Consider the following 12,233-nt stretch of genomic DNA (forward strand, 5'->3'; position numbering starts at 1 on the left):
GAAGATGCCAATAAAATAAATAAAATGATCAAAATATAGGTAAAACCAACAGAGTTTAACAGCAGATATACACGGTGAAATAACCTGTCTGGAGAAGCTTGCCTGAACAAGAGTGTTTTTAGCAGGCATCAGAAATGGTACAAATGCAAGGTGTGCCTGATATTAATGAGCTGGAGTCCAGAGCCTGGGTGTTTGGTCATTCCCAGAATTGGTGAGGCTCATTTGACAATAGTGAGAATTCAAGCCTTGAGTGTCATCGGCCCAGTCCTGTGGAACACCCTGACAATAGAGATTCAGCAGAGATTAAATCATGATTTATTGTTAAATTGCTTTTGGATTTTTCCTGGAAAGAAAGAAACAAACTAATAGTAAATTTTTAAATTAAAAAATGGCCCAGTAAATTGACATTCTGGGCACTCTCTCCCTCTCTTCAAATCACACCACTGTATCTATAGAATTTACTAATCGGTGTATCATGATTCTGAGATTCCTGGATTGCAGAAAGTTGGACTAGATGACTCTCCCTATCCCTTCCAACTCTACCCTACAATTCTAAGATTCTGTGAGAGCTTAGCCTAAGCTAATGTAGTCTAAGTCAAGCTTGGAGGCCTCAATGACTTTATTTACTTGAGTGCCCTTCTATTTCCTACCTTCCTGTTTTCTGCCTGTATTAGATTTATGCCGGATCTGTCCCGCCTTCTGCATTTGTTCTTTGCAACCTTCCACCCTATTTTCAGAGATGACCTTTGCATAACCTAAGAGGACCTCTGAACCGTCCTCATTCCTCTCCACCCTTCCATTAAAAGTCAAATTGAGGCGAGCTGGGAGAGAGAGGGGTGATGACTTCTGCGAGCCTTGGTGGGTGGCAGGAGGATGAATGTCTAGCTGTGACACGCCACCATTAAACTCAATGAAGATACATAGCTAGGCAGAAAGAACAATGAGGTTGCTGCTGAATGAAAGAGCCATGTAAGCTTGACCTTAGTCATAGAATCTCTCACTTGTTTTCTTGCAAAAAAGAAAGGAAGAAGGGAATGCCCTGGCAGTTTAAGAGAATATTCAATATGTGATTCCATTTCATATGGAAATTAAGAGAGAAGTGGCAACTGTTTTGATTTTCTTCTTTGCTTTTTTTAAAAAAAATACGAAAACGCCTGTAATCCACCTTGTTTTAAATGAATGAGTACATGGCCAAGTGACGCTGGTGCCACCTTATGAAATTGCATCTTTAAGAAAATCACCCTCCTCCACCACCTACTTCCCATTATATTACTCAGCTGGAAAACCCTCTGGCAACCTCTTCATCTAAGCAGCAGAAGAGTTTGCTGGGCTATTTCACAAGATGCAATATGCATGTCAAGACTGACTTCTCTCCCACCCCCTTTTCCTAAAAATCTGCTGTTATTCTTTGGCTTTGCTGCTTTTTCAAACAGAAACATACACAAGTGCTCAAAACTCAACTGCATTTCAACAACTATTATTGCTTCCAGTGCAGCAGCCCCTTATGCAGATACATTTATTAGAAGAAGATCACTGTGCTGTTGTTGTTTCAAAAAAAACTCAGCAACCTCAGGACTTTCCAAAAGATGCCATCTAGGAGCACATCTGCCACCTGCAAGAAACAAACAAAAGAGGCTGGCTTTGATCCTTGCCATTCCATGGCTGCTTGCTCCATTGCCACATGCTTCAGATGACATGCTCTCAGCCCCCTTAACACACTGCAGCTCCCAGAATTCATTGAGGGATGCCATGACTCTTTAAAGTGGTATCATAGTGCTTTAAATGTATGGTGTAGAAGGGGCCCTGGTCACATGCTGAGTTGTCAGTGTGTTAGAGAAAGGGAGAGGGCAGAGAACACAAATTCATTTTGGCACAGAAATAAGTCTAGGTATCTCCTGATATGGGTGGTAGTGGTGGAGGGGGTGTCTTATTTCCAAGCTGCTCTGCCTCTGCTGGAGTCTGTTGTTGTTTAGTTGTGTCCGGCTCTTCGTGACCCCCTGGACCAGAGCACACCAGGCACTTCTGTCTTCCACTTACTCCCACAGTTTGGTCAAACTCATGCTGGTAGTTTCGAGAACACTATCCAACAATCTTGTCCTCTGTCGTCCCCTTCTCCTTGTGCCCTCCACCTTTCCCAACATCAGGGTCTTTTCCAGGAAGTCTTCTCTTCTCATGAGGTGGCCAAAGTATTGGAGCCTCAGCTTCAGGATCTGTCCTTCCAGTGAGCCCTCAGGCTGATTTCCTTCAGAATGGATAGGTTTGCTCTTCTTGCAGTCCATGGGACTCTCAAGAGTCTCCTCTAATTTAAAAGCATCAATTATTTGGCAATCAGCCTTCTTTATGGTCCAGCTCTCACTTCCATAGTCTACAGATGGAGTCTACTGCTGGTCTACAGATGGAGAAAACTCCTTGGTGTACAGATAGGTGTACAAAGCCCTATGCAACTTGGGTCCAGAATACCTTAAGTATCATCTCAGTCCCAACATGTCTGGGGAGTTCTGTTTCATATACTACCTCAACTACAAACTCAGTAGGTGGCCTCAGGCAAACCACTTTATCTCAGCCTATATGGGGGCACGAACAGCAGCCTACTTCATAAGCTGCTGTAAGAATTACTGAGGTGAAGTGCCTGGAGCCCTTGGAGCACCATGAAGCTTCCCTTTCAGACACTGAGCTCAAAGTTTCCTGCCTTCCTTTGTGCGCTTTGTTGCACTTGTCAGCTGAAATATTTTGCTGTACTTGCATTCGGGTTAATGTTTCGGAATAAGGAGAATTGGGCCAAGGGTCTTATAAATCTAGGCTGTCTAAACACTGAACACTTTGTTAGAGGAGAGCAGGATAAGTAAACAAGTACAAAGTTATGGGTTTTAATGTAATTCTTCTCATCTTTCAGAGCTTTTCTGCCTGTAGAGCCCCACAGAAACATAATCTTCTGAGGAGATTATTTCATTTTAGTTCAGGGTGGCTTTTACTCTGTTAAACAATTAGTGATTGTTTAAGTTTCTTTAGCCAATTAGCACTGATTTAGGATTTGGCAAGAGATGAGGGAATTCTTTAATTGACCCCCACAAGACAAGTCTTTGTTTCGACATCATGTGGTCACATGCAATTCCTGTCACAAATCCCTCCTTGTATTCTGATTAGTTAAACCTTCTCTTTCTTCCCCTTTTCTTTTTCTGCCTCAGGTTAGGTATAAAAGTTTGCGATTTTTTTTGGTCATGTTGTTATACTAATGATTATACCAGCTTAAAACCTCAATTTCTACTTAGTGTACTGTAGAATATTTCCCACGAAGCATCCCTAAGTGATTTACAGTATAATTAAAATGTATATTAAACAGTTACATCTATAACAACATTTTTTTTAAAAAAAACACCCCAAAGCAAATAAAACAACAGCATCTACATAAAATCAAATTTAGATATCAGCTGGGATAGACCTCCATTGAGAAGATGAACATCTTTAGCAGATGCCAAAATGCAATAGAGAATGCTTCTGTCTGATATAAAGTGGAAGGGAGTTCCAAAAGTTCCAATTTCGGTATCATGCGGAATTATGAAGGGTGTTTTGTACTGCAGAATGCAGCAATCAGTTGAGTATGTTGGGAGTGGGAGGATATTTAAAGTATTCTGGTCCCAAGCTGTATATGGCTTTGTACACCAATGCCTAGATAGAGTACAAAGCCTAGATAGACAGGGAGATAGATCATAGATAAAAGATATAGATGGATATACATTGTTCTGCATTTTCTTTTCCATGTGATAGAGCATATTCATTATTATTATTAATTTTAAAAACTGCTATTCAACCATATTGTCACTTTAACCCATAATCATTGGTATTAAAGATGCAGCTGAATAGATTGAATTCAGATGCCTTTCTAAATCAAAGCTAATTCATCTAAATTATACTTGTTTGTTGTGTACTCTGTATGCTAACTGAAGAGGGTTTTCTCACACAGGGTGGATAAAAGTGTATATAAATACATACATCTGCCACTGCTTTGTTGCATTTAACTAAATATGAGCACTCCAGGTGCTTGTCACTCATACTCAGAAACTAAATATTCAAGATGGCTACAGTCATTGCCCCCTGTTTCAGCCCACACGTAGAAGGGAATAGTGAAATGTGCTGAGTGCTCATCCATTATTCCTTCTAATATGGCTTTCTAATTCTTCAGTATGGAGTTGTTGACCTTTGGAGGTGTGGGGATAATATTGCTCCTGCCACTGCTGCTTCATTGCCACTTTCCTGTGGAGAGTTATTGTGGTATGGCAGGATATGCCAATGTAGTGCCCACCATATCTTGTTGGGCTACAATTTACCTTGCACATTATTCATGCTTGCGAGCTGTGGCATCTTAAGAAATTTATTGGGTCACAGCCTTTTGTAGTCTGGAACATGCTTCATCATAATAATACAGGGGTTGGCAACCTTTTTGGAATGCTGGGCACATTTTGAGAGAGTACTGGGGGCGCCAGCCACAAAATTGCAGCTGGGGTAGTGGTGGCATCACACGACATTAAAGAGACAGACGTCACCGACAACCTTATGCTCACCTTGAGAAGTCAGCTGTGACCTGCTGGTCCTGCTTGTGGAGATCACAAAATATTCATTTTACACATGTGTGCATGCAGACTGATGCTGTTGTTGTCCAACAGCAGCAGGGAGCATTCCTCAGTATTCACTACCAGTATCACTGCTTAGAAGGTGCCTGCACATTTTGGCTCATAACTTTCTTTCTAGGAGAGCTAGAGACTTTATTTATTTATTTATTTATTTATTTATTTATTTATTTATATATATATGAAATTTCAGAGTCTGGGGCACATGCTGAGGGGCACAGTGGAAGAGTTTGGCAACACCATGGGGTCCATAGGCACTGAGTTGGTGACACCTGATCTAATAAGTGGATTCCAGCCTACTCAATCTTGGGCCACAAAAAATGTGTCTGCCTTTACAGGATGCTACTGCATGCTCCCCCCCCCCAAAAAAAAAAGTTCACTTGCACCCTCTTGAAAAAGGCAGGGCAGACTAGCTCTGTTTTCTTTTTCACTTCGAAATAACAAAATTCAGGAGGTGCTTTCAGTGCTAATTAGGTGGCTGACAATTAAAATATCTTGAGAGCCTCTGCTGTCTTCCTGACAGTCCACCATTTTCCTGGAAAGTTAACGGTTTATCTGCCTGAGTGATAGGTCTTTTAAATCTATGGTCTACTAGGCTAGAAGCCATGGTTACATTTCACCTTGTCATAGTAGTCTATAATTGCAGGGAACAGCATATTATGGCTTCTCCCTCAGGACAGCAAAACTGATTAAAAGGATGAGAGCAACTAGCACAAGCACTATTCAAACACAGAACCCTCTTGAGATTCAGCAGCTGAAATAATCCACTGCATAAGAGGTGGGGAGAGTGTGATTGCTATACAAACATAGATACATACATAATGCTTAAGTATTGAATTTTTGCTTCCCTTTCTTTCCAACCTGCTCTTTATTTATTAAGGCATTGTGTCTTCCCCCCCTCTAGATCTCAAGTCCAAAAGCATTGCTGAACTAGTCAAAGAAATTGTAAGAGAGCAGGTAAAAGCATCCCAGAGTGAAACACAAGAGACAATGGCCCAGATTTTCAAGATCACGTCTGGTCTGTCTGCAGATCTTGAGAACATCAAACAAATGATCAAAAGCTTGAATGCTTCTCACAACAAATTGGCTGGGGAGATAGAAAGCAGGCCCACGAGGGTAGAAATCCTAGATATAAGGACCCAGATCCTCCATATTGAAGAGGATATAAGCATTACATGTGAGAAGCCAATCGAAGACCTGCAGGAACATCAGAGGTCAATAGAAGCAGCCTTGGAGCATCAAAGTTCAAGGAGCAACATATACTATGAATCTCTGAACAGGACCCTGACTCAAATGAAAGAAGTGCATGAACAGCTGTTGACAGCTGAACGGATCTCAGACCAGAACATCCCAACAGCAGGGAACTCCATAACCGATAACCTTACAGATTACATGGTTGGTCTTCACGAGAAAGTGAAAACACAGAGTCTGATGGTTCTGCAGCTCTATGATGACCTCAGAGTCCAAGACAGCAAGATCAGTAACCTCACCATAGCGTTGGAGATCCAGAGAGATAACTTACATGGAGAGTGCAGCAGCATATTATCCAAATGCCGGCGGGACTTCCAAACACGACTGAAGGGCATGGAAGAGAACATGCACTCCTTAAATAAAAGCATGGAAAACCTTGTGTTTCCCTTGGATGATAAGATGGACAAGATGAACGAGCAAATTAACGACCTCTGTTACGATATGGAGATCCTCCAGCCTTTGATTGAGCAAGGGGTTCCCTTCAGCCTTACATCGGAATATGAGCAACAGATTGCAATGGAAGCTATAAGCAGAAAGCTGGAGAATTTAACCAGTGTTGTGGCAGGACTAAGTTCCACCACTGAAGAACTCGTCAAAAGCAAGAAGGAGCTTAAAGATGAGGCTCAGGCTTACAATGAAATCTCTGAGAGGCGTATTAATGAATGTTTCATTTTAATGGAGGATGGCTTAAACAAGACCATGATGGTTATCAACAGTGCCATTGATACTATCCAGGATAACTATGTGCTCAAAGAAACATTGAGTACCATGAAGAATGAAACGAAGGCCTGCTGTAGTAGCGCTGAGAAGATGGAAAGCATATTGACATTAATACCTCGGTTTCAAGAGATGAATGAATCCCTTCAGGTGCTAGTCAATGAGAACAGGAAAGGTGTCTTTACTTCAAATGCCATCCATTCTTCTGCTTCATCATCTGATGATCTCAGCATAGTTCGACATAATCTAAATGCAACATTAAACCTGCAAGAGCATCATCATGACATTGGCCACCTGGATGGAAAGGGGTCACGCTCAACTCAGGAACATGGAGATTATGAAGGTCGCCTGGCGGCAGTGGAAGCAAAGATAACCAAGTTTTTAGCAAACAACTGTGTCACAGTAAGAAACATCAAAGCTGCTTCCACGGAAAAGGATAAAGTGATCTCTCTTCAGGTTCAGGCCTTGAGTTCCAGAATCAGGGCGCTAGAAGCCAAATCCATACGCTTCTCTGTGACCATCCCTGTGTTAAACAAGACTGCCTATGAAGCACGGAGCTTGTGTGAGGTTGTCTCCGGAAGCCTGAAGGGAATGAATGCCAGCATCCCCAGGTTAATGAAAGCCGCTCATCCAGACAACTTGCTATTTCAGAAAGGCTTGCAAGAGCTCACAGAATCCATGCTGGAGGTCAAAGCAGGAACAATCCTATCCAATCTAACCTGGTATGTAGACAAGTCCCTAGATGAGGCAGTGGACACTATTACCAAACGTCTGAAGGCAGCTCCTCCTGTTTCTAAAAAGCCACCGCCAGTGAAAAAGATCCCAGTGAGCACGACTGCAAACCAGGCTGGACGAATGCAGAGAAACACAGACACTGCTTCAGAAGCAGGTAAGGCTTTTAAATATTACTACTAGTGGCGTTACCCAACCTTGCAACTTATCCACACGGATTTGTGTAGGGACATAGGAAGATGTCTGATGGCCTTTCTCAACCTGTGGGTCCCCAGATGTTGTTGAACTACAACTCCAATCGCCCCTAGCTAGAAAGGTGAGAGCTCAGGGATGATGGGAGTTGTAGTCCAACAACATCTGGGGAGCCACAGGTTGAGAACCACTGCCTTATGGGAAGTCCAACTAGGCCAGTATTGTTGACACTGGTTGACACTGACTGTCCAAGGTTTCAAGCAAGGGTCCTTCTCAGTCCCATGTGGAGATGTCAAGGTTTGAACCTGGGACCTTTTGCATTCAGCGCCTGTGTTCTGCCACTGAACCATGGCCCTTCCCAACTGCATGGCTTGGATGCTATAAGAATCAACTATTATGTTCTTCAAAAGCTCTCGGTGTGGAGAATGAGATTCTGCATGTGAGCAGAGAGCCCTGGAAGCCAAAGCTGTAATTTGCACTGGGAGCAAATGTTTTTCCTCCCAGGAGGGCGTAAAAACATTGCATCCCCCTTGTCCACTTGGAACTAGCTGGCAGAGGCCATAACTAGTACACATAAAGCACATCACGCCGCCGCCACCATTTTGAATCCAGTTAAGTCCCAAGTTCAAATCCCCAGCAGATCTAGGTAGCCCCATAGAGCTGCCATCACTGTCACTTATGGGAATGGTGAAAAGGTGGGGGGCCCACAATTCCTGCGTGTGACATTGGCATCGCTGTCAGGAGGGCAACTCTGTGGGTCGCCCCATTGCACCAGGGAATCTCTGTTCCTGTGTCTTCTGTTGAATGGTGACGGCAGAAATTAGGCTTCACACAGGGGTTGGTAAATTAACTGCTGTTTGTGGGGTTTTATTTAGCTCTCTGTAAGCCTGCAGAAGGGTCTCGCCAAGGGAACAGAGGAAGTGGAGGATGTGCAAGGTGGGTTGTGCTTAAGGAACAGCGTACAGTTAATTCACTGGCTGAACAGCGCATTGTTCCATGGTGCTCTGGGGAAATCTAGTCAAATTGTTATAGAGTGTAAGGATGGAATTTGCATCCAGGTCCCTAATTTAGTAGGAAAGGACTGAGTGTGCTTTGCAAGAGGACTGTGGAAACATGGAATCCAGGTCAATCCAGACCAAATTAGCACTAGTTTTTATACCGACCAAATAATCTGAGATCAAATTTAAAACGATATTTCAGGAGAGAAGCCTTTGACAAAATGACATTGTTTTGTGCACAATAAGGTAAATTGGTGAACGGCAAAGGCATTTTTATTCTTTTATGTCCCCCGTCATCTTTTTCTTTATTTCCATTCCTTCCACCTCGGTGCACACGCTCAAGACATGCCTCGAGTCAAGTGCTTGCAGTTCATCTGATAATCAAGCACGCAGGAAGTTTAAAGTGGATTGGGGCTTCAATAATGTTTCCACTTTATTTCATATCTCGCTGCTTACTCATTCTGCCTTAAACTGCTGGAAGCATTTTCTGCGCAGCAGTGAAACAGCAGAAGTCAGCAGCTGTGTGGATAAAGTGCCTCGGCCTTTTTTGTGGGCTGAACAGCATCTTTCCATGCGAAACTTTACCGTGTTCCAGCCAAAGCTGCTCCTTCACAACAGGCAGTATTACATTCAACACATATATGTGACAAAGATTATTTCCAGGACAGTGGGAAGTGGGAGTCGAAATATGAAGCTACCTCAGTCCGCTGGTCCATCTAGCTCAGTATTCCTTATTGGCTTTCAAGGATCTCATGTAGGAGTCTTTTTTTCACAACTGATACCTGACATTCTTTAACTGGAGATGACAGGGGTGGAATCTGTGCTTTTCTGTTTGAAAGCCATGTACTTCATCAATGATCTATGGCCCAATGAATTGTTACAGTGTTTATCGAATATGCTATTCTGTTCATAGATTCATAGGATTGTGGAGTTGGAAGGGACCCAACCCCTTGCAATGCAGGAATATGCAGCTGTCTTATACGGGGATTGAACCTGCAACCTTGGCTTTATCACCGCCATGCTCTAATCAACTGAGCCATCCAAGTGAAAAGAATGTGTTCTTTTCTCTAGGTCAGGGGAGCCAACACAGTGCCTTCGAGATGTTGTTGGACTATAACTCTCATCGTTCCTGACCATTGGCCATGCTGGCTGAGACTGATGGGAACTGGAGTTCAACAATATCTACATTGCTTACCCCCATGCCCCATGTTCTTGTATAGCCTCCTGGTTTACGGTTACCTATTGTTGCTTCCTTAATCAACGCTCATGGCCCACTGGGGAAGAAAGTTGTACTAACTTGCAAGGTGAAGGTTGAAAGGAGCAGGTTGAATGCAGGTTGAATGGCAGAGAAGGGAAAAGGGCCATGAGCTTTTGGAGCTGGCTAGCCAGAGCCTAGGACTTGCCAATCAGAAGGTTGGCAGTTTGAATCCCCGCGGCGGGGTGAGCTCCCATTGCTCGGTCCCTGCTCCTGCCAACCTAGCAGTTCAAAAGCACGTCAAAGTGCAAGTAGATAAATAGGTACCGCTCTGGCGGGAAGGTAAATGGCGTTTCCATGCGCTGCTCTGGTTCGCCAGAAGCGGCTTAGTCATTCTGACCACGTGACCCAGAATCTGTACGCCGGCTCCCTCAGCCAATAAAGCGAGATGTGTGCCACAACCCCAGAGTCGGTCACGACTAGACCTAACGGTCAGGGGTCCCTTTACCTTTACCTTAGCAATAGGCAGTCATGGTGGAGCTCAAGAATGCTATATGCTTTTGAGCAGACTGCTGCTGCTATGTCTCTAACTCTGTGAGCGAGTGCACCTACCTAAGATGGTTGGATGGCACCTTGTAAGCCTCCTTCCAGCAACTCCTGTAGCTAAACTAGAGCCAGACATATTGCTCTGCTTTCCTTTGGACCAGATCCGTAAGTCATCTGGGAAGTCCAGGACCTTCATACACACTTGCACCCCTGGCTGGGCATTTCGGTGCTGCTACCGCAGCTGTTTGACTTTACCCCTGAAGACACACTCCATGGGCACTCGAGACAGACAGATGCCAACAACAAGTCATACCAGACTTGCCAAATTATCAATCTGGAATTCTTATACCAGACTTCCAGCTTTCTCTGGGCTTTAGTCAGAACTCTCAGACAAAGGGAAGAGTGGGTGAAAACCCCTCCAATCTTAGCATCCTCCTGCCACCCCCTCTCCATTGTCTCTTGCAGCAGGGCTATACCTGAAGAAACTGTCACAGGAGGAACACACCACTCAGGGTCCTTCCTGAACAATTTCTCCCCCGCTTCAACAGACACCTGCTGCCTATCACAACACCTAGCCTAGTTTAAACAGGTGGAGATTCCCCATTCTCTGCTCTCTCTCTCTCCCAACCCCTTCCCCTCAGCGTTTTTCCACTCTAATTCGCCAGCCACACTGCCAGCAGAGAGCAGCCCGAGATTTACATATTCATTCATTAATTAATAGTATTTATGTGCCACCCATTAACCAAGTACCCTGAGCAGCTTACGGTAACAATAAAAAAACCATATAAAGGTACAATTCTAAACCACAAAGTAGAATGCATAATGCAGCATTAAAAATTTCAGCAACGGCAGCAGAGAATAAAAAGAACCCTCTCCGATGACAATTCCGAGCTTTACCTTGGCAAACTGAGAGGGGAGGAGGTGATCTCCTCCAACGCTCTGCTGCTGTTGCTATAGGTGGTGTTGCTGTGGGGATGGTGGGGGCAGGGAGGCGAGGGGACCGGCCCTCAATGGGTCAACAAAAGCTTTAAGGCAAAGGAAACCGCCTCTCTCTTCAGCCGGTCTGACACTCTCCCACTCCCACTTTTACTACATGGTAGGAACTGATATCAGGCTCCCCACCACCCCGGGGGGGGGGGGACTCAGTTGGCATTATAAGCAGTGCACTGCCCTGATAGAGATGTCAGAGGATTCCATCAGAAATGAAAAGGGGAGCAGAAATTCCATGGGGGTTCAGGGAAACATGAGATGGTTTGGTGGGCTGAAGCAGGAGGCAGGGACAGAAGGGGCTTTGCCCACCTCAATATTTGCTGGCAGGGGGCCAAGCCCCCATCCCAATATCAAGGGCTCCAAACACACCAGCCTCCCGCCTGCAAACACACTCTCTGCGCTCCCCATCCCTTCCGCCGATGCAACATCACAGATGCATCAAGCATTATGCGCACGATGTCACACTCACACGACACGTGCTGGGCCCCCCAATCTTGGGCACAAGTAATGCTTCTGGTACAACACCTCTTGAAACAGCCATGCCTTTCCCCCCAAAAAAAATCCTGGGAGCTGTAGTTTGGTCAGAATGCTGAGAGTTGTTAGAAGACACTATTCTCCTTACAGAGCTACACCACTGAGCCTCTTGGACTTGCCAATCGGAAGGTCGGTGGTTCGAATCCCCACAATGGAGTGAGCTCCCGTTGCTCTGTCCCAACTCCTGCCAACCTAGGAGTTCGAAAGCACACCAGTACAGGTAGATAAATAGATACCCCTTAGGCGGGAAGGTAAACAGTGTTTCTGTGCACTCTGGGGAATTATACCAAAGTGTTCAACTCAGTACATAACATCTGGCTTCCGTCATGGTGTTCCATTGCGCCAGTAGTGACCAGCCATGCTGACCGCATGACCCAGAAAGCTGTCTGTGGACAAACGCCAGCTCCTTCTGCCTGAAAGCGAGATGAGCGCCATACCCCCATAGTCACTTTT

General features: G+C 44.6%; 1 protein-coding gene across 2 annotated transcripts in view; it reads left to right on the forward strand.

The window, feature by feature from the left end:
- The window catches only part of MMRN1 (multimerin 1), a 66,994-nt gene that overhangs the window by 40,079 nt on the left and 14,682 nt on the right, over positions 1–12,233 (forward strand). For both annotated transcript variants that reach the window (XM_081924775.1, XM_081924776.1), the window contains exon 6: positions 5,530–7,482. In XM_081924775.1, the coding sequence (XP_081780901.1) occupies positions 5,530–7,482 (1,953 nt within the window). The remainder of the gene's footprint in view (positions 1–5,529; positions 7,483–12,233) is intronic.

Source organism: Podarcis melisellensis (assembly GCF_964234715.1).
Source record: "Podarcis melisellensis genome assembly, chromosome: 9".
In the NCBI taxonomy this organism is placed as follows: Eukaryota; Metazoa; Chordata; class Lepidosauria; order Squamata; family Lacertidae; genus Podarcis; species Podarcis melisellensis.